At 40.3% G+C, this 24,206-nt stretch overlaps 1 protein-coding gene across 1 annotated transcript; it reads right to left on the bottom strand.

Moving 5' to 3' along the window:
* Nucleotides 1–4,318: 4,318 nt before the first annotated feature.
* Nucleotides 4,319–21,441, bottom strand: LOC125279552 (phosphatidylinositol 4-kinase alpha-like). Its single transcript, XM_048209351.1, has 20 exons — nucleotides 21,302–21,441; nucleotides 20,032–20,190; nucleotides 19,194–19,273; nucleotides 17,424–17,623; nucleotides 17,162–17,252; nucleotides 14,870–15,037; nucleotides 14,726–14,779; nucleotides 14,228–14,348; nucleotides 14,028–14,157; nucleotides 12,593–12,663; nucleotides 12,428–12,500; nucleotides 11,986–12,056; nucleotides 11,711–11,817; nucleotides 11,174–11,278; nucleotides 10,799–10,924; nucleotides 9,496–9,616; nucleotides 9,261–9,420; nucleotides 9,092–9,181; nucleotides 8,705–8,788; nucleotides 4,319–5,054 (listed from the first exon to the last, which is right to left on the bottom strand). Exons 2-20 carry the CDS (start codon nucleotides 20,153–20,155, stop codon nucleotides 5,003–5,005), a joined length of 2,028 nt encoding a protein of 675 aa, XP_048065308.1. The 5' UTR covers nucleotides 20,156–20,190; nucleotides 21,302–21,441; the 3' UTR covers nucleotides 4,319–5,002.
* Between the last annotated feature and the right edge of the window lie 2,765 nt (nucleotides 21,442–24,206).

Raw genomic sequence — 24,206 nt, forward strand, 5'->3', positions numbered from 1 at the left:
GCTGAGAATAATTCAACCAAGTTATAATATACCTGAACCAATTTGGCATATAGATAAAATGGAGCTTGCATGTTGTCGAAACGAAGTTGTGCCGGTTGGGTTTACTGTGGTGGTTGATTCAGGTGAATACGACTGGCTTCTTTGGAGTTGAGCATCTCGATCCATCTGTACGACCGTTTCACCGTGTCCTCCCGCGCCCGCGTCGCCTTGTAGGAGAGCATCTCGATCCATCTGTACGGTCGTTTCACCGTGTCCTCCCGCGTCCGCGTCGCCTTGTAGGAGAGCTTCTCCAACCATCTGCACGGTCGTTTCACCGTGTCCTCCCACGTCCGCGTCGCCTTGTAGGAGAGCTTCTCCAACCATCTGCACGGCCGTTTCACCGTGTCCTCCCGCGCCCGCGTCGCCTTGTAGGAGAGCATCTCGATCCATCTGTACGGCCGTGCCTCGGGTGAGAGTATCTCGATGATCTTGACCCGTCTGTGCCATTGGGGCAGTGAGTCTCTGTTGAATCGGCGAGGTATAAGCAGTATTTATCGGTATACGAGTGGCTTCCTTCTCCCTCTCGACGCTGCCCGAAATGAGAGCACACATGCTGCTTATAAAGACCTCTACCGAGCTGCGCGCTGGAGTGGAGTAGACTGCTGCGGGAAACCAACCCTCTCCATTGAGTTTGTATTGCGTGAAGCTGCCTTCTTGTTATTTATTTCAATATTGAGGTTCAGTTTTATTTGTGCATCTAGTGCTGGTGCATCGTTGAGTATCTGATTTTAACAAGTATTTTACTCCAACTGAATGTAGGTTACATTCAGTAGAAAATAGGCTACTTGTTAAATTCAGATACTCCAATACTTTTACTCAACCCGTGTTAGAATCTTGTAACTTGTAATGGAGTCATTTTTGCTGCAAGAGTATCTGTAATTTTACTCAAGTATGGTTTTCAGGAACTCTTTACACCTCTGGTTTGAAGTTTATCACTGTGACGCTGCTTTGAAACTATCTGTATTGTATAAAGCGCTGTAGAAATAAATCTGACTGATCTTGACTTTACAGAATTTTTTAATGGAAGAGAAACGAAAGGGGTTTTTAATCAAAAATCTAAATTTATAGGAGGCCTATCACATGGCACAAACTGATTTTCACAGGAATGATAAAGGCAGAGAAAACACATACAGGGCTCGGTTTGAGGGTGCGGGGGGATGGCTTCCCCCTTGCTGGGTTCAGCGCAGCCCTTCAGATACAAAGCGATTCGCGCTACGCTGGCCAGAGCAACAAGAAGTGGATCTTTAAGACGACGGATGAAAGACGACGATGCAAGCTGAAAGATCTTCTCTCTTCTGTTGAATTTCAGCAACACTGAAGTGTCCAAACGGCTCTAGTTTCTGATGCCAGTTTCCAGACGAGCGCTGTCAGCTGGACCGCACCAGAGAAGTGTTACATATTCGAGTAAATAAAAAAACACAAAAAGTGTCACTTTTTTATTTCAAATTAAATAACAGAAAACCACCGCCGCCTTTAAGGAGATTATTTGACCCGTCTGTGTAGTTGGGGCAGTGTAAGCTTCCTTCCCTCTCGATGTCTGCCCGAAATGAGAGTGTAAGCTGCATCAATATATAGGCTCTGGTGTGGCCCTGCATCTCGGTGCGCTCGGTCGGTCGGTTCACCATAGAGAGGACGCAGCTCTGGAGCATGTGTGCATGGCCTGCTACAGCTCCTGGCCCATGGCCTGCTACAGCTCCTGGCCCGCCATGGCCTGCTACAGCTCCTGACCCGCCATGGCCTGCTACAGCTCCTGACCCGCCATGGCCTGCTACAGCTCCTGACCCACCATGGCCTGCTACAGCTCCTGGCCCGACATGGCCTGCTACAGCTCCTGACCCGCCATGGCCTGCTACAGCTCCTGACCCGCCATGGCCTGCTACAGCTCCTGGCCCGACATGGCCTGCTACAGCTCCTGACCCGCCATGGCCTGCTACAGCTCTTGACCCGCCATGGCCTGCTACAGCTCCTGGCCCGACATGGCCTGCTACAGCTCCTGACCCGCCATGGCCTGCTACAGCTCCTGACCCGCCATGGCCTGCTACAGCTCCTGACCCGCCATGGCCTGCTACAGCTCCTGACCCGCCATGGCCTGCTACAGCTCCTGACCCGCCATGGCCTGCTACAGCTCCTGACCCATGGCCTGCTACAGCTCCTGGCCCGTGTCCAGGGAGCCCACCTCCCTCCCCAGTTGTTTCATCTACGGCGCGAGGCCGCACATACCGAGAGGGGGAGGTAGTGTCACAGTTCCCTCATTTCCCGGACTCCATTTCCCAAGATCCTCCTGTCTCCACACCTGCACTCACTTCCCTCTTCATCTCCTCATCAGCACTCCCTTTATAATGGACTCACTCCCTGTCCGATCTTGTTGTTGTTTAATGTGTGTATATTGTGTTTTATCTCCTGCGTTACTCATTAAAACCCTGTATTGTGGATATCCGTTCATGTCTCTTCAGCACAGCACACGTAACACACCTGTTGTTGTATTGTTTTATTAAGAAAATAGTGTATGAAGTAAAGACACCACACCTGTTGTTGTATTGTTTTATTAAGAAAACAGTGTATGAAGTAAAGACACCACATCTCTTGTTGTATTGTTTAATTAGTATCTAATTAAATTAAAAAAAAAAAAAAAAAAAAAAAAAAAAAAAAAAAAAAAAAAAAACCTTGACTTGGCACAGGAGGCAGCAAAGCAGAAGAGCTCTGAAGCACCTGTGGCGTCGGGAAGGCTCAGCACTGGAGCACCGGTGAGGAAGAGGAAGGTTCTCGGTGCAGCACGGCTATGCGAGCCGCCGAAGCATCTCGAAGCCCTCGTTCAGTCAGTTCGGTCGGTTCGGCGTGGCAGTGCGATCCGCCGCCTTGATGGAAAGCAGCTCGAAGCCCTCGTCGGTTCACCATCGAGAGGACGCAGCTCTGGAGTGGCCCTGCATCTCGGTGTACTCGTTCGGATAATTCAGCGCGGCTATGCGCGCCGCTGCCTTGAAGAAGAGCCTCTCGACCCGTCTCGATGTCTGCCGAAATGAGAATGAAAGCCGCTTCTATATATATAGGCCACCAGTGATCTGACGTCAGGTGGGAAATTACTTTCATTTTCATCAAAGAGAGAACATTTACAGGAAATATGTTTGAAGTCATTCTTCTCTGTGCTCTTTCCATCAATCATCAAGCAAATCATGTTTTAGGAAACAACACACTTCAGCAAACACTTTACTAGACAGATTAAATTGCAAATACAGTAACTTTGATAAATACTACTTTTGTGCTTGTGAACCTTTAAAAAATACTTTTAAGTTGGTTCAGTACAGTGCCTTCTATTCACAATTCATTTTAATATTTTAAAATAAAAAATAGAACATTTAAACAAAAAGTGTAAATGTTAACCTTGCAAAAAATGCAAACAGAAACATTATAAACCAGAGATTGCTATATCCGTTTTCTGTTTATCCTTCCAATTGAATTATTAACTGTTGAGTGTAAACTGGAAAAGTAAGTTTGTCATTGTGTATGACCTCTTATAAATTTAGATTTTATTAAAAACTGGAAATTAAATTCCATTCCACTTTTTGATGAGGAAATATAGTTTTGCCCATTTGTCTTTGTTATAATCTGTTTGACAAATCTTATGATATAAATTTTACAAATTTAACAATAGATCAGAATGGGTAAAACAAGGCGGTACCCTATACTTCCTATTCAAAATATGTTACAACACATAACAGGTTCATGACTCAGCAGTGTTTTTCCATGACACACATCAAATTAAATGCTTGTGTATTTCCTTGTATCTTATTTCAATATTTTCTGACAAAATGTACAAAACAGGGACATTGTATTTTTAATATTATTACTTCATATGTGGCATATTGAACTTGAAAGTTGTATTGAAAATTCAAATTAAGTGATTTGAGCAACACATGTATAGAATAATATAAACTTTTAATAAGAATAATAACTAAACATTTAACAACCACCAGGATATTTGAGAAAATTCAGACATTAAAAATGAAGTCCACTTAGTCCAGTGATTTAAAGTGATCAATCAAAAGATAAATCAATAGATTATCTGCAGAGCTCTGATTGTGTTCAACTCTGGGGAACTCAGTTTCAATAGTGATATTTTAAATAGTGTCAGTCTTTGATGCATTTTGTACATTAATTAACAGTAGGACTAAACAAGTAATATGGTAACAGCAAAATAACATTAAATAATTAAATAAAAACATTACATTTTGCCATCTGCGATTATCACACGTTCAATGCCAGTAAATAAGCTTTACAAATGTGCAATTATTGTAGACATTTATTAAATATCGCAGATAGAATAAATAGTCCAAAGGAAGGATAAAATTAATGCAACCGTACAAACGAGCGTACAAAGATTAGTCACTTACTGCACAATCGACTGATCAATAAACAGGCACATACTGCAAAACAAGCAGTGATTGATCAGAGGTCATGTGACCATAAAATCACAAATATTATTACACAAATTCAGAGCTGCAAAACAATCAAGATTCACAGAATAGCAAACATTTCAACTATTCAAACATCTCTCCTCCACTGCCTGATAATAAATAAAATCAACCAAATACTGATTTTTGTGCGTTAATTTATCACCTCTAAAATGTGATGTTTGTCTCTAGTCCACACCATAAACACATCTGCTGTAACAACGACATGATTTGCCAGGAAATTATCAAAGGCCACAAACAAAATCACATCAAATAAAACTCAAAATGGCACGAAATTGACTTTAAAATCAAGTATAACTGAAATCATCATGCAGCAGAAAGTGTGTCATGGGAGTCTCATAAGTGCTGATATAAGTGCGTATGAATCCATGCAAACTCATGTCAGGTGTATAAAGTGCAGAAACACACCAGACTGTGACTGTGACAATGAGAGGAGAACACACACACACACACACACACACACACACACACACACACACAGGTTTCTCTGGCCTTCAGTACGGGATCTGGTTCTGATAGTACTGGATCATGTCATACGTTTTGCTCCTGGAACAAATTAAAAACATTTCATGTAATTCATATATGATTTATTAAGCATCACCTGTAATGATGCAATCAGCACATGAGTGATGTGTGTGTATCTGTACATTAGGGGTGTAATGAGGAGACCCGAGGCTTCCCATTTTCAGGACACACATATTTAATCACTGAGACTGTAGTGAGACTTCCACCACAAATCAGCACAATGCCAAATGATTTTGTCTCATTATAACAGCGGAATCGACTTAAAACACAAACAAACAGGAAGCCGCTTTCTGCCGTCCTGGTATCCTTTCGGTGAAGTTTGTGGAGCGCGTCACAAAAATTAAGCGAAACTCTGTGTATATATCTGAAGTGTGCATCTGAACACTTGGGCTGTGTCCGAAAACTGTAAATGCTGCCTTTGGAGGACACAACTTAAGGTAGGAAGGCATTAAGGCACATCCGAATCCAGTGTTAGCTTCACTTCCTGTTTCCTGAGATACCTTCATCTGATCGATTTTTGAAGGAAGCATAGATGTATACTTCACTGCCTTTGATATCCCACAATTCTGTGCTATCCATTCTGTGACAGTTGAGCTAGAAAAATAAAGATGACATCCGAAAGTTGAGTTTGCTGGTCAGTTTGTCTGTAAATGTACGTTTTTGACCAACATTTCCACTTTTGATGTCATTTCTAGCGAGAAATGACTACTGTAATAATTAAATATGTTTAGTTCTCACCAAAGCTCACGCTATTAGATCATTAAACTGTTACACTGCCTCAGAAGTCTGTCTGAAATCCGTCTCGTGAGGTGCCTTCATGCACAAACGCTGCCTTACAAGTCATTGCCTAGGTGCTCAGATGCAGCCTTGTTTTGGGTTTGTGCGTAGAATCAGGGTTGCCAAGTTTTTACATCAAAACCTGCCCAATTGCTACTCAAAACTATCCCAAAACTAGCCCAATCACGTTCTAGGTGGGGTAAAATATGCTTTTTAGTGGGGTTCCCCTGGTTAAATTCACATTCCAGGGGCTAAATATCATGCTATTTGAGGTCGATTAAATCCACGGACATGAAAAACTGATTGCGCTTTCTGCCGTCCTGGTATCCTTTCGGTGAAGTTTGTGGAGCGTGTCACAAAAATTAAGCGAAACTCTGTGTATATATCTGAAGTGTGCATCTGAACAGTTGGGCTGTGTCCGAAAACTGTAAATGCTGCCTTTGGAGGACACAACTTAAGGTAGGAAGGCATTAAGGCACATCTGAATCCAGTGTTAGCTTCACTTCCTGTTTCCTGAGATACCTTCATCTGATTGATTTTTGAAGGAAGCATAGATGTATATTTCGCTGCCTTTGATATCCCACAATCCTGTGCTATCCATTCTGTGACAGTTCTCTCAAATCAGTCTCGTGAGGTGCTTTCATGCACAAACGCTGCCTTACAAGTCATTGCCTAGGTGCTCGGATGCAGCCTTGTTTTGGGTCGGTGCGTAGAATCAGGGTTGCCAGGTTTTTACAACAAACCCCGCCCAATTGCTACTCAAAACTATCCCAATCGCGTTCTGGAGGGGTAAAATCTGCTTTTTGGTGGGGTTCCCCTGGTTAAATATCATGCTATTTGGGGTCGATTAATAGCCTGACTACGTCAGACTTCCTACTTCCGCTCAATTTCATTTCGCTTCTGTACTCAGTCTGATACAGCGTCAGAGCTTTCTGTTTGCCACCGGTCTGGAAACAGCCGGGCCAATCAACGAACAGAGGGCGGGCTGAGAGCCGTGACGTAGATGCTAAGCGCCGAGTTTTACATTGTAGGTTAGAGAAATCGAAAACCGAAACGACCGCGGAAATGGGAAACGAGACACGGGATGCAATTCGCTCTGTTATGGATACCATGTTCACTCCGGTATTTCGCTCGCATCATCATGTGTTTACAACAGGTTTACAGTGGAAGTTCAATCATAGATTTGAGTTCGATGCATGATGTCTGTGCTTCGATGCGGCTGTACAGGCGCATAACATACGTCATAACTAAACGTATCTGATTGGCTTACAGGTAACCAATGATTTTAAACTTCAGACAAGCGCCCCCTAGCGAGAGAGAAAACACTTCTCTATTATGCCATTCCAGACTCTGTCTACGAAGCAAAGTGAAGTAGCAGAGTCTGGTATTACCAGGCTAGTCGATTAAACCCACGGACATGAAAAACAGAATGCGCTTTCTGCCGTCCCAGTTTCCTCTACGTGAAGTTTGTGGAGCGCGTCACAAAAATTCACTGAAACAGCGCATAGGCTACTAGCAAGCTCTTGTGTGCATCTGAACACTTAGCTGTGTTCAAAATCACCCTTTATACCCTTGTTCACTATTCCCTATATTACTCTACTTGAAGGATTGAATGAAAACGAGTGAGTGAATTTGGACACTGAGTGCCGTTTTTGCATTGTTTGTACCTGCTGTTTAATAATCATTCGAATGCGTTTAAATAACGAATGAGCACTCGATATCGTCCATTATGGTTTCGGACGCCACTACAAACAGCTGTCCCCTCAAACAGTGCCCTATTAAGTTATAAGGGGCGATTTCGGACTCAACCCCTTGTTTTGGGTTGGTGCGTAGATTTTTATGCTCCTTTTCCTGTTGTGGCGGTTACTAAACAGAGTTGCATTACCACACGCGCCACAGTCTTCTGACTGTATGCACCGAATCGTGACATCTGTACCGTGACCGTTCGGGGGATGAATACATGTACTGTTTAGGGGTGTATCAGCACACGTATTCGTTACACCCCTAAACAACAAACAACCGTTTCGGTACAGGGCTTTCGGTCGGTGCACGTATGCACTTACATTGCAACATTAAGGCCTTCTATTAATCGCAATAAGCTCTGCGTTTTGTTACTTTTGATAAGAAACAAAGTGTCATCCTTAAAATTCTGTCCACGAAATTCAAACAGAAAGTGCCGTTTTGACGCGCTTTGATGTGGCGTGATCTCTGTACAGGCGTTTCAGTTCATCCGGCGCGGAGCGTGAGTGAACGCGATCATCTCTTCCTCTTTAAAAGACTACTAGTTACAGAATAAACATGAATGAACATCTAAAGGCATGTTGAAAGATACAGTACAACTTACTGAAACGTATAATATCTTGTTATCGCTTATTTTGTGTTTCAACGGTGGAAAGTCAATAAAACAGCTTGTAAACAATATGTCACGTAGCATTTACCTCAGAAAAGCCATTCAGTGTCCACAGCCTGTTAGTTCACCAGAGAAATGAACTCTTTCGCTTAATATATGCACTGTATTAGCCTATATATTCATTATATTTGACTTAACCTGTTAGTGATGTTTTGATCATTTAATGTATGCTTAAATAAATCTGTTTTGAAGGTTGTGCAGCTTACATGTTTGCATAAAATTTGTTGTTTGAGTGTTGATTATTTTATCTAAAAATAAAAAGCGATTGAATTTAGGCTAATAGTTTGGGCTCAGCTGTTAACCTTTAATATTATATAAGGATACATTTTTTTATCTTTATGAAACCTTGTTATAATTTAATTGAATATATTTAAAGACAAAAATTTGTTCAGTAAACCACTGTTTCAAAACAGTTTGTGAGTTTTGTGTACCGTTACACCCCTACTGTACATTCAGTGTGTTTGTGTGTGTGTGAGACACTGACCTGCTGCTCAGGAAGCAGTTCTGAATGACTTTGATGATAAAAGCCGCTGCTTCCTTCTCACTCACTCCAGGGTTAAAACGCTGCCTACAACACAAGATTCACTTCAGATCGTCACACAAAGCATGCATGTTCTCCTGCTGTTCCTGTTGAAGTGTTTCTGGAGATGTTCTTGACATCTATGATGATGCATTCGTAATAATTCTCAAATTTATAACAACAAATACACGTTAATGTATATTGATTTGTGTTTCAATTCAAAAAATGGTTCTTCCATAGCTTGATTTATCAAAAATGTACATTTTTCCAATATAAGTCTGACATTTGCATGTACATAAAAACTCAAAGTTATTTATTCTTTCTGCTCCACTGAAGTTGCTTTAAACTCACTTGAGCAGTTTGATGGTCTGACCGCGGAAGCAGGGCAATCCTGTATCCAACATCAGCGTTACCAAGGCAACCACAGCATCCATGTACGGCCTAGAGTGCGACAGAGATCATTCAGTCCCTCAGTTTCTAACAGACACATTAAAATACATAATTCACACACACATCTCACCTGACGGCCAGGTATCCGCGCACACACATCTCCATGAACCACTTAAAGGGCGTGGCCTCCATCTTCCCGCCCATGATCATCACCATCTCGTCCGTCAGTTTGATGTCCGGCTCCCAGCCCAGATTCCCGCCCGGAGAACTCTCAAACATGAAGCCGAAGTCTGAGGAGCGAACGCACACGTTAGAAACACGCGTGATAAACACAGAACAGAGCTTTATGATGGTTTGAGTCACACCGATGTGGATGAGGTGTCCCTGTCTGTCCAGCATGATGTTCCCGTTGTGTCTGTCCTTGATCTGCAGCAGGAAGAGCAGCAGACTGTACGCAGCCATGCTCCTGATGAAGTTATACCTCGCCTGCAGGAGACACGACAGAGAGACGGAGCAAAAACAACCACTGAAAACCGTGTTTCACAACTCCATCCTTCACAGCTGGGTTTGCTTCGGATAAAAGCAAATGCATAAAAAGTAAATGTATAACCATATTTGAAGGCTGCCTAGCCCTAAGTTTTGTTTTAAAAACTTATTTTAATTGATGGGCACTCCTAATATTAAATAAATATTAAATAACATTATATAAATTTAAAAAAGCCATTTTTCAGGGTTCTTACTCTTTTTAACTAGAGAATCTGCATGACTTTTACAGTCATTGTTGATTTATTGGATAAGAATTAAGAATAATATTTTTTTCCTCAATTTCTACAGTACCTGATCAAATATATTACATATAAAACAATTATTTTAATTGACATGACTTTTCCAGGTCTAGAAAAAACTTTCACACTTTCAAAGACTGTGGGAATCCTGGATCTCAAAAAATAAATCAATCAATAAATAATTAAATAAATAAACAAAATACATGAAAAGAAACAGGAAAAAAATAAATAAATTAAAATAAGAAATAAGTGAATTAAATTAAGAAAAATATAAATAGCAAATAAATAGTTTTTTAAGTTGTTTAAGCTTATAAAAAAGAAATACATTAAAATAAGAAATAATTAAATTAATAAATTACATTAAAATTGAAAATAAATTACTTTTAGTTGTTTAAGCCCATAAAAAAGAAATACATTAAAATAAGAAATAAATTAAAAGAAAATAATTTGCTTTTTAGTTGTTTTAGCTCATAAAAAAAGAAATAAATTAAAATAAAAAATAATTAAATTAAGGAATACATTAAAATAGAAAATTATTTTTTTGTTAAGTTCATAAAAAAGAAATAATTTATTTTTATGAACAACTAAAATAATTTATTTTCTATTTTAATGTGTTTCTTAATTTAATTAATTATTACTTATTTTAATTTAATTAATTTTAGCTAAAAAAAAAAGAGATAAATCAAAATAAGAAATAATTAAATTAAGAAAAAAATTAAAATAGGAAATAAGTTATTTACAGTCATTTTAAAGTGTGTTTTGTCTGATTTTAAATCCTCATGCAGAAGTTTGCTGACGCCCTCTAGTGGACGCTGGACTCCTGGTTGAGAAACACTGACATCAACAGTGTTCACTAAAAACAAGAGACTGAGGCTTTTCTCACCTTCTGGAAGGCCAGAGTGGATTCGTCTCCGTACTGGTTACGGAAATAATCGTACATCCCGAAATCGGTCTGTCGTCCCAGCTGATCTCTGGACTTACAGTCTGGGATGCACTCGATGACGCCACACTGCGGGACGAACACAGGACGGTTACACCAAAAACAAAGTTTATCCATATAAAAAAATTAAACATTATTTAATTTTTTATTTTAAAATAAAATTTAGAATAATTTATGAATTTATTTATTATTTTTTAATAAAATAAAATTTTTAAATAAAATTTAAGTAAACATTAAATAAAAATTAAAGCAAGCATATAAAATACAAATATAAAAAATAAACAAAAAAATAAAATAAAATAAAATAAAATGACTCACCCCTGGTGCTGTCGCTACCACCCTATAAGGAAAAACAAACAGGTCGAGTCCCACCAGCTGGAAGATGTTCTTAAACAGACCGATGATCTGCAAAGCCAACATGTCCTGGAGGAAGAAAATTAGAAAAAGGACTAAACCAAACCTTTTCCACTTAAATATATTACATTTGTTAAATGTGATTTAAACAAAATGCATATTTAAATACAATGCATTTGTTAATGTTTTCTAAAAATGTTGTCAGCATCAGTTGATTTATATTACATACATGTTTCTGTTCTGTTTATTTATTTAAAAATTGTAAATGTGAACTGGATGCAATAGAAAAATGCTTAAAAAGATGCCAATGTTCAATAAACAAGCCTTTGTTAACATTCACACAATAATCACTTATTTCACAAACTATGATAGTTAATTCCCCTGTATGTGCATTAGTATATAATGATGATGTGCTATTCAGCCAATCAGATTTCATAGCTGAAATGTAAACTAATAAGGGACAAAAACAAAGTACATGAGACGTCAATGTGAAACTGATACCTGTCTGCAGTCGTCTCCGACTTTAAAGATGGCCGCCTGCCAGCAGATCTTCTGAGCGTCTTCTCCGCTTTGAGCTTCATCCAGTGAGTCCGAGCGACACAATAAACCTAAAACACAGAAGTGAGTGTAAAACTTGATGTGTTCGACTGCTTAAAAGGCACCATAATACCTCAGACTTTCATCTTAAATGTCTAAAATTATTTTTTATCCGTTATTATGCTATGCATTCGTGATTAATCATCTACTTGCATACGTATTTGATGTTTTTTGCATACCCTCTTTCTCGAGTTCACTCACTCCACAGCGTTTCACCTTGAATTTGGCCAGGTATGGTGCTTTTGCAGCACTGAGAGAGAAAACACACAGTCATGTGATTTTATTGTGCATCTAAACCACATCAAATGCGCTTCCAAAGCATGAGATTGATGAACCAACAGCATCATGAGAGAGAGATGCTGAGAGAGATCCAGAGCTGAAGTTCAGATATGCTAATGAGTGTTTGGTTTCTGACCAATCACAACAGACTGGGCCATCTGACCAATCAGAGCAGAGCGGGGTTTAGAGAGACCAAATCCTTGATCGAACTGTTTCAGGCAGTGGATATTATGAGAAAGTGTTTTTGACCTTGTATGCATGTAAACCTGTTGTAGGAGACCTAAAACAAAATTATGAAGCTTTAAAATAGCATAATATGGGCACTTTCAGTGGTGATTGTACCTTTGCATTGGCGTTCCAGATTTGTAGTCAATGTCTAGGACTATGGCCTCGGGGTTACTGGGCAGATAACAGCCTGAGAAACATCAAATGAACGGTTTTGTCACTAAAAGTGGTTGTAATATCAGCCAAGAACAATGTGATCTGATGATGAAGACAGATTCAAACCTGGCTGGACTTTGATATCGGACAGAGCTCTCAGACACGCTCTCTTCCGCTCGTCACCTTTAGGAATGGGCCTGAAATATGGAGAAGATCTCAGCTTCAAACATGAGACAGAAAATGGACAAAGCGCCATCTTGAGTTTGCGTTCAGTGACGTTAGACATGTTTTCAAAATCAAAAGCTTTGTTGTCTAAGACTCGACAAACCAACACAAGCAAGAATTATAAAAATAAACAAAAAAATTACATAAAACCCACATAACTCTTATAAAAACCAATAGAATTAATCTGTTAAAAGGTGCAATATGTAATGTTTTCTGTCCGCTAGAGGTCGCTAGAGGCCTATTGAAAACAAAGGCGTAGCTTGATGACGCCAAGTTTGAGCGCAGAATCTTGGGACATGTGGTCTCCACCTCAACGGAGATAGATCGATTTTACAATATCATGTTAAATGCTGGATGATTGTGTTGATAAATGGCATGCAATTAATTTAAAACGTATTGTATGATGGAGAAAATGCTGTATTACTGTTACTAAAAATAAAGCTGCATCTGATTATGCTATGTTAGCTACTTCACAAAATAGTGTTTTTCTCTGAGGCGTGGTAAAGCATGAGACTCACAAAACATCAAGAAAATTAGATTGAAGCAATAAGACTAAATGTGTTGAGCTATATAACAATAATTAGTTTTCTGTCCCTTGTCTATTAAAGCATGTAATATATTAAAGCGTCTTTGGTGTTTTCATGGTTTCTACAAAATAAACCGGAAACCGAGGGTAACGCGGGTATGACGCCATTGACAGGCGACTCCTCACATGTCCCGGAGCCTTGGGTAAAATTGCAATTTTCTCACAATTTACCAATAGTTGCAAACATTTGGGATATTGTAAGTACTCAAGTGACGAAAATATATAACACTGACCTAGTGGTTTTTGGATATTTTACTGCAAAATTCTTACATATTGCACCTTTAAGTCCTATTTAACCCTTGTGCTGTTGAAAATCCATGACCTAATTTGGTGTTCCTGGTCAAAAAAGACCAACCTATTAAATTGCTTGTAAATCTGTCATTATTATGATGTAAAATCATCAAATATTGGATTTAATCTTTTTAACAACTTGTTTTCTTTCAGTTAGCACAGGTTTTGTATTTCTTTTTGGAACTGATTGATAAAAAATATTTAATCCAGTATTTGGCAATAACATGAAACAACCAGAGATTTATAAGCATTTTTTTATAGATGTGTCATTTTTGACCTGGGAACACCACAGTTGTAACAACATGGGGTGGAAAAATCCCAAAAAAGTGATCATTATACCCTGTGTGAGTGAAGCCAGTAGGTTTTAGTCCAATATTATAACATTAACTAGCATTTCTCTGGGAAAAAAATCATGTTTGAGTCAAAATGAACCAGATGCTAACGGCAGGTTTCTATTACTTTATAATGGCTGAGACATTGGTGATCTTGTTGAAGAAGTCAAACTCGCGCTGGTAGAAGTCTTTAGCTGGACCCGAGAGGGAGCCGATGATCTCTTCAACCAAATGCTCCAGAAGCTCCCCGATGTCAGCTGGAAAACACAGAATGAACATCACTGAGGAGCTCTATCCATTGATCTGAGGATGATGAAGATGGCTTACGGTCTTTCTGGTGTCCCTCCTCGTCTGTGTAGATGTTGGTCTTCATGTTCCAGATGAACTGATGTGCCAGAAGCTGAGACTTCTGTGCCGCCCACAGGATGTATTCTCTCACGTACCCCATCTACACACACACGGTTTTACAAGTGCACTCAACACGTCAGGGAGAGAAAATAGAGAATGCAATATATGTCCTGCATATACTACATATGATTTATAATTTTGCTAAATATTAAAATGATGCATGCAACTTAATTTATACCCTTACAAATATAACTTTGCACATGCAAATCGGGGTTTAGAGAGACCGAATCCTCGAACAAACCGTTTCAGACACTGAGAAAAGATCTGATGCTGCAGTGGATATTATGAGAAAATTAAAGTGTTTTTGGACCTTGGATGCATGTATATCTATTCTAGGAGAATCCAAAACAAAATTAGGAGTCTTTAAAATAGCATAATAGGGGCACTTTAACTTTTTTAATTTCATACACACTATACCTTGTCATAACGGAGAGCCTGAACAATTTGTGGGATGTAAAACAGAATAGCATCCTGTTGAATGAGAGTAAAATATACATTAATAAAGACACTCAGAATGCCCAAGATAAAGCAGTGTATGGAGTGATGATGATGATGGCGTACAGGAGGGAAGGAGCGCAGGACTTTGACGGCGTACTGCGCGGTCAGCGGATGCGGCGGATACATGCTGGAGAAATACGACAGGCCCGTGGGAGGGTCAGCCGGAGCCCAACACAAGATGTGACTCAACTCCGGAGAATCAGCATCAATCGTGTGCCACGTCACCAAGAACTGCAGCGGGAAACACACACGTTCACAGTTACGAGACACAAAATCACATTAATCAAATATTGTTCCTGTATGAGGCAGAAACTGAAGGAACTGGCAGTATTTTTGAGGGGGCACAATGTTTATGAGTAGTGAATGAATAACGCGTCCATGAACTTTTATTTTTTTCAACAGCAAGATTTTAGGTTAAAATTTATATGAATGCATAAGGGAAAAGTGTTTAGTTTAGGTCCTGCAACAAGGGGTGTGCGATATATATCATCTACGATAATAACGTAAATGTTGTTTTAACGATGTGCAATCTGAAATTATGTCTCTCACTTTACAAAAACACACCCAGAGAGTGCATACATATATTAAGTGACTTACATTTTAGACACAATACTGTTTTTGCTCTATTTAGCCACAAAAATGGTTTCAAACCAAGCCACAGGACTGCATTGCTCCTCTGAGCGGTGTTTCATTACTGAATAAACAAATCAGTTGAATGAATGATTCAATGACTCACTCAATGAGAGACAAATGCTTCGTTCCTGAATCAACCGTTTGAATGAATCAGTTGAATCTCAATGACTCACTCATTAACAGTGGCTTGCTGCCACCTGCTGGCAGTTTTAATATCAAATTTAAAGTATCTTTGCATTTTTAAAATCATTTCAAAATATCAATATTCAACATTTTATGTTTAAAACATCAAAATATTAATTATGCATTTGTAATTGCAGGATAAATGCATTCATGTTCCTCTGAGCTGTATTACGTTTATGCATTTGGCAGACGCTTTTATCCAAAGCAACTTACATTGCATTATACTATACGTTTGTATCCGAGTATGTGCAATCCCTGGGATCGAACCTTGACATTGCTAGTGCCACACTCTAACCACTGAGTTACAGGAAAGCTATTAAACAGTCTGTGTAGTGTGTCTAAATGCCACTTCAGACGCAACGTTTTCTTTGCATTGCAAATTTATTTATCGATTAAATGTAAGAATATGACAAAAGATGATGCATACATTTAATTAAGTTTAAAATGGCTTTATAAAGGTAAAAATGCCCAAAAAAGGTAAAAATTAATTTAAACTTATTGGAAATGATCATTTCTGTCACTGCTGCGAACTGATCACCACACAGAATGTGAAAAATATCAAAAACTTTAGGGGACATCTGTCCACGGCGGTCCTAAACCTGCCAAGGTACCAATTCAATAAACACTCTTATCAAAATATCGTTATCTAGAATATCCCAGAAAATATCGAGATATAATTTTTGTCAATATCGCACACCCGTACCTGAAAGTGCCCAAAAATGTAGAATTTTAATCACTTTTTTTACCTTAATTAGTTCATCTTAATATATTTCAGAAATATCCAGGAGGACAAAAACTCCAGGAAACAGACTGTGAAAACAAGACGGTTCCCAAACACGTTCCTGGAGCCTCCCCAACACTGCACATTTTGCATGTCTCCTTTATCTGACACACCTATTTCAGGTCTTGAAGTCTCGACTAATGAGCTGAAGATCTGAATCAGGTGTTTGATTGAGGAGACATGGAAAACATGCAGTGTTGGGGAGGCTCCAGGAACGTGTTTGGGAACCACTGCCCTACTGAACAAAATGTAGTTCTGTACCTCAATGTCAAATTAAATTAAATGGTGCCTACACAGCAAAATCTCCAGAGTTAAATCAACTCTGCTCAGAGAACATAAATAGTGTTAAAATAACACTAAAGCAGAGTTAAAGAGATAATTAAGCAATTAATTAAGTGATGATTGTGCAGTAGTGATGAACACCTGCTGTTAACAAGCAGAATCACTGAAGAAAAGAGAAGCACAAACCCTGCATCCCAATGTGCATACTATTCACCCTATCCACCCTAAATAGTACTGAAAATTACTAACGTCACATACTATTTAGGATGGATAGCATGCACATTGAGACGCAGGCAAGAACTACAACAGCCTTATTAATTGCTTAATTATCTCATTAACTTTAACTCTGCTTCAGTGTTACTTTAACACTATTTAGAGAGGGACCATATTTAACCATGATTTAACTCTGGGGATTTTACTGTGTAACCAACTAAGGTCTATTACACGTTCATTTCTGTTGGGTTCTGGATGTTCACCTTCACAGCCTCAGGAACGTCACTGACCGCTCCCGGATCCAACCGAACCAAGCGGGTCACTTCTGAGAAGATGGCTTCAGTGTTCTTGAACCTGTAAATAGAGTACTGCATTCATTCCTGTAGCTCAAACAGCAGCGCATGGTGCTAGCAATGCCAAAATCATGGGTTTGATTTTCGAGGAATGCGTAATTGGATAAATCTAGGCCTTGAGTGCAATGCCAGTCATCGAATGCATAAAATATAAATGCCTACAGTCGGTCACCTGGCGGGCAGCTGTAGGGCGAGATACGGCGCGATGCTCCACGCCAGATTAACATTGTCCTTCCACTGTTTCTCAGTCAGGCTGATGTACTTTGACCTCCAGTTGGCGATGCTGGTTTCCACAGACTGTTCGGCTGATATCTGGAGCTCCTGGCTGCCCAGAGGATTGTACCAGGTGGTCAGACGCTCCACCTCACTGGCCTATCAACGAATGAAATAAACCACAAGTGCTCATTCGGGTTAATCATGTACTAAGCACATACTACTAGAAGTCATGTGCTGCGTCTCAATTCGCCTGCGTATACTAAGCCCTGAATGTACACTACCAGTCATAAGTTTGTAAACATTACTATTTTTAATGTTTTTGAACGAAGTCTCTTATGCTCATTAAGGCTGCATTTCTTTCATAATAAATACAGAAAAAACAGTAATATTGTGAAATATTATAACAATTTAAAATTATGGTTTTCTATTTTAATATACTTTAAAATATAATTTATTTTATGTGATGCAAAGCTGAATTTTCAGCATCATTACTCCAGTCTTCAGTGTCACATGATCCTTCAGAAATCATTCTAATATGATGATTTGATACTCAGTTATTATCAATGTTGGAAACAGTTGCTTAATATTTTTTTGGAACCTGTGATACTTTTTTCAGGTTTCATTAATGAACAGCATTTATTCAAAATATAAATCTTTTCTAACAATATAAATCTTTACTATCACTTTTTTATATCAATTTAACACATCCGTGCTGAATAAAAGTATTAATTTCTTTCAAAAAAAAAAAGAAAGAAAAAAAATTACTGACCCCAAACTTTTGAACGGTAGTGTATATTGTTACAAAAGATTTCTATTTTAAATAAATGCTGATATTTTTTTAACTTTTTATTCATTTATTCATCAATGAATCCTGAAAAAAGTATCACAGATTATAAAATAATATTAAGCAGCACAACTGTTTCCAACATTGATAATAAATCATCATATTAGAATGATTTCTGAAGGATCATGTGACACTGAAGACTGGAGTAATGATGCTGAAAATTCAGCTTTTCATCACAGAAATAAATTATATTTTAAAGTACATTAAAATAGAAAACCATAATTTTAAATTATAATAATATTTCACAATATTACTGTTTTTTCTGTATTTATTATGAAATAAATGCAGCCTTGATGAGCATAAGAGACTTTATTCAAAAACATTAAAAATAGTAATGTTTACAAACTTTTGTCTGGTAGTGTATATCCTCTTTCTGAAAAAAAAAAGTACATACTTTTGTGTTTGTAGCAAAAAAGTAGACATACTATCATGTCATAAAATTGCATTTTTAACAGATGCTTTTGCATAGTTACATGCATCCTGTCACCGTAAACTGGCCTGTTAATCATCTTGTCACATTGGCACATCCGCCATGTTTGTAGTTTTTTTTAACACTTTTTATTCGTGTTTGTAGTTCTGAACTGAATCCTCTTCCAAAGTGCAATGGGTTATGGGCAATATTAGCCATTATATATATATAATGGCTAAATGACCAAATTTGTCACTACACCAGATCTGCACTGAAAATCTACCTAAAATAGTAGTACGCTTTTCAACATACTATGCTTTGGGACACACTTATTCTAATCTCACATACTATTTAGGATGGATAGTGCGCACACTGGGATGCAGGAATGATATCTCGAGCAGTATTTAGACTAAAGACACACATATTAATCTTGGTCAGTTTTAATAATCCGATAACTGATGCTGTAATCTCACCAGCAGGGCCAGCAGCAGCGTTCTGCGCTTCATGAAGTATTTGTGCAGCTGTGTTCCTCTGTTCGTCTTCTTTGACAAACCTACAAGAGACGAGAATTTAATATGATGTCTAGCAGTCTAAAGTTTGGACACACATGACTGAATTTATGCTGCTCATAATCTTAAAACTCCTTTTGATCTAAAGGCTTCTGCTTAGTTTTGTAGACAAATAGGCCCAGTTTATATGTAGAAATTTCTTTACTGAAATATATAAGAGATTTCATCAATTTATTATTAATCTAACATGTGGACAATAGATTAGAGTTGCATGAAAGGGAAGTTGAGCTTCATTTCATCCCTATTGTGCCGTATATCCGAGTGAACCGCTTCTCAAACAAGAACAAATGTAGGGCGGGGCTTGATTTTGTCTGTGGGGAATTGATTGGATGGTGGTGGTTTGCTATTGGTGGATCTCATGTGAGTGACAGGTTGCCCCGCCCTCATCATCAGAGAAGAGATGTCGCTGCAAGAGGGAGGAGAAGATATTCTGATTCAAGATTAGGAGGAACATGAATTTAAACAAATGATGTGAACAGATAAATCATTTATAATAAATACTGCAATATTCCATAAAAGCAAGAATTGTCAATTTTGACTGTTTGAAGTTTGACTGGTAGTGTATTTTATGTGGTTTAAAGATAAAGAGATGGACAATGATGCTACAACAACAGCATGAGGGAGAGAGAGAAAAAAATCCCTTAGGAAAAAGAGAAGGACTGGCACAGCAGACCCATTGAGCTGTGATGCAGTTTCCAATCCGTCCCCTCTATAAAAAAAGAGAAAGAAATGGGGCGAGGACCTGATTTTTTGGAGAGTGTGGAGACGCCGCTGGACAGCGGGTACGTGTTGATCCAGCCCTGACCGGCCTGTTGTCTGGAGCCCACAGCCGCGTCCAGACTGCTCCTGGAGTCCGTCACCGCCATCACAGACAGACTGTTCACAGACACGTCCTGAGGATCTGACGTCACACACACACACCACTGTCATTACCACTGAATATATACACACACTACAGTTAAAAACTCTGCTCTGCTTCATACTACAGTAACGTTAATAATCACATCCATGAACATGATTTCTTCCCGAGTCCTGTCCTGATTATTTCCACCGGCTGTGAGGTGAAGACCACATGTCCCAAGATTCTGTGCTCAAACTTGGCGTCATCAAGCTACGGCTTTGTTTTGAATAGACCTCTAGCGACCTCTAGTGGACAGAAATATTAAATATTGCACCTTTAAAGGTGCCCTAGAACCAGTTTTTACAAGATGTAATATAAGTCTAAGGTGTCTGTGAAGTTTCAGCTCAAAATACCACATAGATTTTTTTAAATTAATTTTTTTAACTGCCTATTTTGGGGCATCATTAACTATGCACCGATTCAGAAAAAAAAAGGTCATTTTCATCTGTATAAAATTCAACTCAGCATCTTCTCTCTGACTAAAGTCAATGATGCTTTCAGTCATGGCAGAAATAGAAGAGGTAAATGAATATAAAGGAAGGCCAGCAATGATATATCTGCTGATTACAGGAAGTGCTCATGAAATATTAGCATATTACTTGAGTTTTGTATGAAGTGCTTGTGTTGAAACAGAGACTGTTTACTGATGGATCAAATTATGGTTAGTGTGACTGGGCTGGAGTAGGGATGTTTTCTACTGGGATTTGAGGGAAATTCATAAACAGACCTTTATTACAGGTTCTCAGTGGGACACACCTGTTTGTCATATAGTGCTTGTAATACTGAACTGTGTTTTTGTCACAATCTTTATATTTGAAACTGATAATGCTTTGAATCTTACTGTGGACAGTGAAAAGGGGAGGAACAGGGACTAAATAGGATGATGAGGGGTCTAAACTGGTTTGTGTACTGATCTCACTGGATTTCAGTGTTTCAAGTACTGCATGATGCTGAAATACCAGTGATGTTAAAGTCAAACTCATGCTGGTATAGAAATTGTTTGCTGGACCTGAGAGAGAACTGATGAACTCTTCAACCGAATGCTCCAGAAGCTGGAAAACAGAAAACAAACACAAATCCCAAAGAATAAACCAGATATCACTGATCTCACCTTTATCATGGGTTTAGTCAGATGTTTTGTGATGTCTGTCGATGGCTCACAGAAGCTTCTGGAAGGTTCCCGTCAATAATGTTCCACGTCACTGAAGCAGAAACAGGACACACACACCTCATTCATTCATGCTGAGAAACACATTATGTGCAAATGTTCATTAAAGTTAACGAAATGAAGCATTGTTACTTCCCCGTGATAGCGAGTGATGGATCTGGGTTTGCTGAATGGAGTCTTTTGTTCCACAGAAGAAAGTTTCTGACTGCTTTGGATAAAATCATCTGACATCCTTATTCAACTTACCGTCATATCATCTGTTCTCCAAAAACCTACTTGAATTTATTCCATTAGCATAAAAGCCACGGTGAAGGAATGAAATATTTGCAGTGAAGTGCAGTTTATTTTCCCTTTTACGTTCATACCAATGAAATTAATCCGCATGAGTAAAAATCCACATCAAACACTGACTGCTGTCCAAACGTGATATGAGTTACAGCACCAGGACTGAATCAACCGACATTAGAAGGGGTTTTCCAATCCGAAGTGAATCCAAGTAAGTGTATATTTAAGATGATAGATGAAAAACGAGGATGCAAGTTGAAAGATCTTCTCTTTTCTGTTGAACTTCAGCAACACTGAAGTTTGTCCAAACGGCTGTAGTTTCTGATGCCAGTTTCCAGACGAGCGCTGTCACCTGGACCGCACCAGAGAAGTGTTACGAATTTAAATAAAAAGTAAATTAAAACACAAAAAAGTGTCACTTTGTTTTTTTGTTTGTTTTTTTATTTAAGTTATAGCCATTGGTTATATTCAAACCATCTCTGCACTTGGAGGAGAGAATCATGGCACCTCTCTGAGGTTGAGGAAGTGTTGCAATCTGCGGGCCTCTGAAACCAAGACCTTCACACCTGAACCAATCTGGTACATTAAATCAAGTTGTCCCCAGCCAAACTCAGATGAGAACAACTGATATATACCTGAACCAATTTGGCATATTGATAAAATAAGCTTGCATGTTGTCGAAAGAAGTTGTGCCGGTTGGTTTACTGTGGTGGTTGATTCAGGTGAATACGACTGGCTTCTTTGGAGTTGAGCATCTCGATCCATCTGTACGCTCGTTTCACCGTGTCCTCCCGCGTCCGCGTCGCCTTGTAGAAGAGCATCTCGATCCATCTGTACGCTCGTTTCACCGTGTCCTCCCGCGCCCGCGTTGCCTCGTAGGAGAGCTTCTCCAACCATCTGCACGGCCGTTTCACCGTGTCCTCCCGCGCCCGCGTCGCCTTGTTGGAGAGCATCTCGATCCGTCTGCACGGCCGTTTCACCGTGTCCTCCCGCGTCCGCGTCGCCTTGTAGAAGAGCATCTCGATCCATCTGTACGGTCGTTTCACCGTGTCCTCCCGCGCCCGCGCCGCCTTGTTGGAGAGCATCTCGATCCATCTGTACGCTCGTTTGACCGTGTCCTCCCGCGCCCGCGCCGCCTTGTTGGAGAGCATCTCGATCCGTCTGCACGGCCGTTTGACCGTGTCCTCCCGCGCCCGCGCCGCCTTGTTGGAGAGCATCTCGATCCATCTGTACGGTCGTTTGACCGTGTCCTCCCGCGCCCGCACCGCCTTGTTGGAGAGCATCTCGATCCATCTGCACGGCCGTTTCACCGTGTCCTCCCGCGTCCGCGTCGCCTTGTAGGAGAGCATCTCGATCCGTCTGTACGGCCGTTTCACCGTGTCCTCCCGCGTCCGCGTCGCCTTGTAGGAGAGCATCTCGATCCATCTGTACGGTCATTTCACCGTGTCCTCCCGCGCCAGCGTCGCCTTGTAGGAGAGCATCTCGATCCATCTGTACTGCCGTTTCACCGTGTCCTCCCGCGCCAGCGTCGCCTTGTAGGAGAGCATCTCGATCCATCTGTACGGTCGTTTCACCGTGTCCTCCCGCGCCAGCGTCGCCTTGTAGGAGAGCATCTCGATCCATCTGTACGGTCGTTTCACCGTGTCCTCCCGCGCCAGCGTCGCCTTGTTGGAGAGCATCTCGATCCATCTGTACGGTCGTTTCAGCGTGTCCTCCCACGCCCGCGTCGCCTTGTAGGAGAGCATCTCGATCCATCTGTACGGTCGTTTCACCGTGTCCTCCCGCGCCAGCGTCGCCTTGTTGGAGAGCATCTCGATCCATCTGTACGGTCGTTTCACCATGTCCTCCTGCGCCAGCGTCGCCTTGTAGGAGAGCATCTCGATCCATCTGTACGGTCGTTTCACCGTGTCCTCCCGCGCCAGCGTCGCCTTGTTGGAGAGCATCTCGATCCATCTGTACGGTCGTTTCAGCGTGTCCTCCCATGCCCGCGTCGCCTTGTAGGAGAGCATCTCGATCCATCTGTACAGCCGTGCCTCGGGTGAAAGTATCTCGATGATCTTGACCCGTCTGTGCCATTGGGGCAGTGAGTCTCTGTTGAATCGGCGAGGTATAAGCAGTATTTATCTGTATACAAGAGTGGCTTCCTTCTCGCTCTCGATGCCCGCCCGAAATGAGAGCGCACAAGCTGCTTCAGTGCTTATAAAGACAGAGCGCATTTAGGTCACGCCTCTCCCGGACTGAGCACTGGAGTAGACTGCTGCGGGAACAGGACGCGCAACGCGCTGCGCTCGCACTGGGTTCAGCGCAGCCCTTCAGATACAAAGCGATTCGCGCTACGCTGGCCAGAGCAACAAGAAGTGGATCTTTAAGACGACGGATGAAAGACGACGATGCAAGCTGAAATATCTTCTCTCTTCTGTTGAATTTTCAGCAACATTGAAGTGTCCAAACGGCTGTAGTTTCTGATGCCAGTTTCCAGACGAGCGCTGTCACCTGGACCGCACCAGAAAAGTGTTACGTCGGGAAGGCTCAGCACTGGAGCACCCGCGAGGAAGAGGAAGGT

This window comes from Megalobrama amblycephala, linkage group LG12, assembly GCF_018812025.1.
Source record: "Megalobrama amblycephala isolate DHTTF-2021 linkage group LG12, ASM1881202v1, whole genome shotgun sequence".
Lineage (NCBI taxonomy): Eukaryota > Metazoa > Chordata > Actinopteri > Cypriniformes > Xenocyprididae > Megalobrama > Megalobrama amblycephala.

Excerpts from the sequence above, each read along its gene's own strand:
- LOC125279552 (XM_048209351.1), bottom strand. The coding sequence starts at position 20,155 with ATGGCGGTGACGGACTCCAGGAGCAGTCTGGACGCGGCTGTGGGCTCC. Across the intron at positions 15,038-17,161 it reads ACGTTCCTGAGGCTGTGAAG|TTCTTGGTGACGTGGCACAC; the intron begins GTGAACATCCAG and ends TTCCCGCTGCAG. Across the intron at positions 8,789-9,091 it reads CAGACCATCAAACTGCTCAA|GCAGCGTTTTAACCCTGGAG; the intron begins GTGAGTTTAAAG and ends CTTGTGTTGTAG.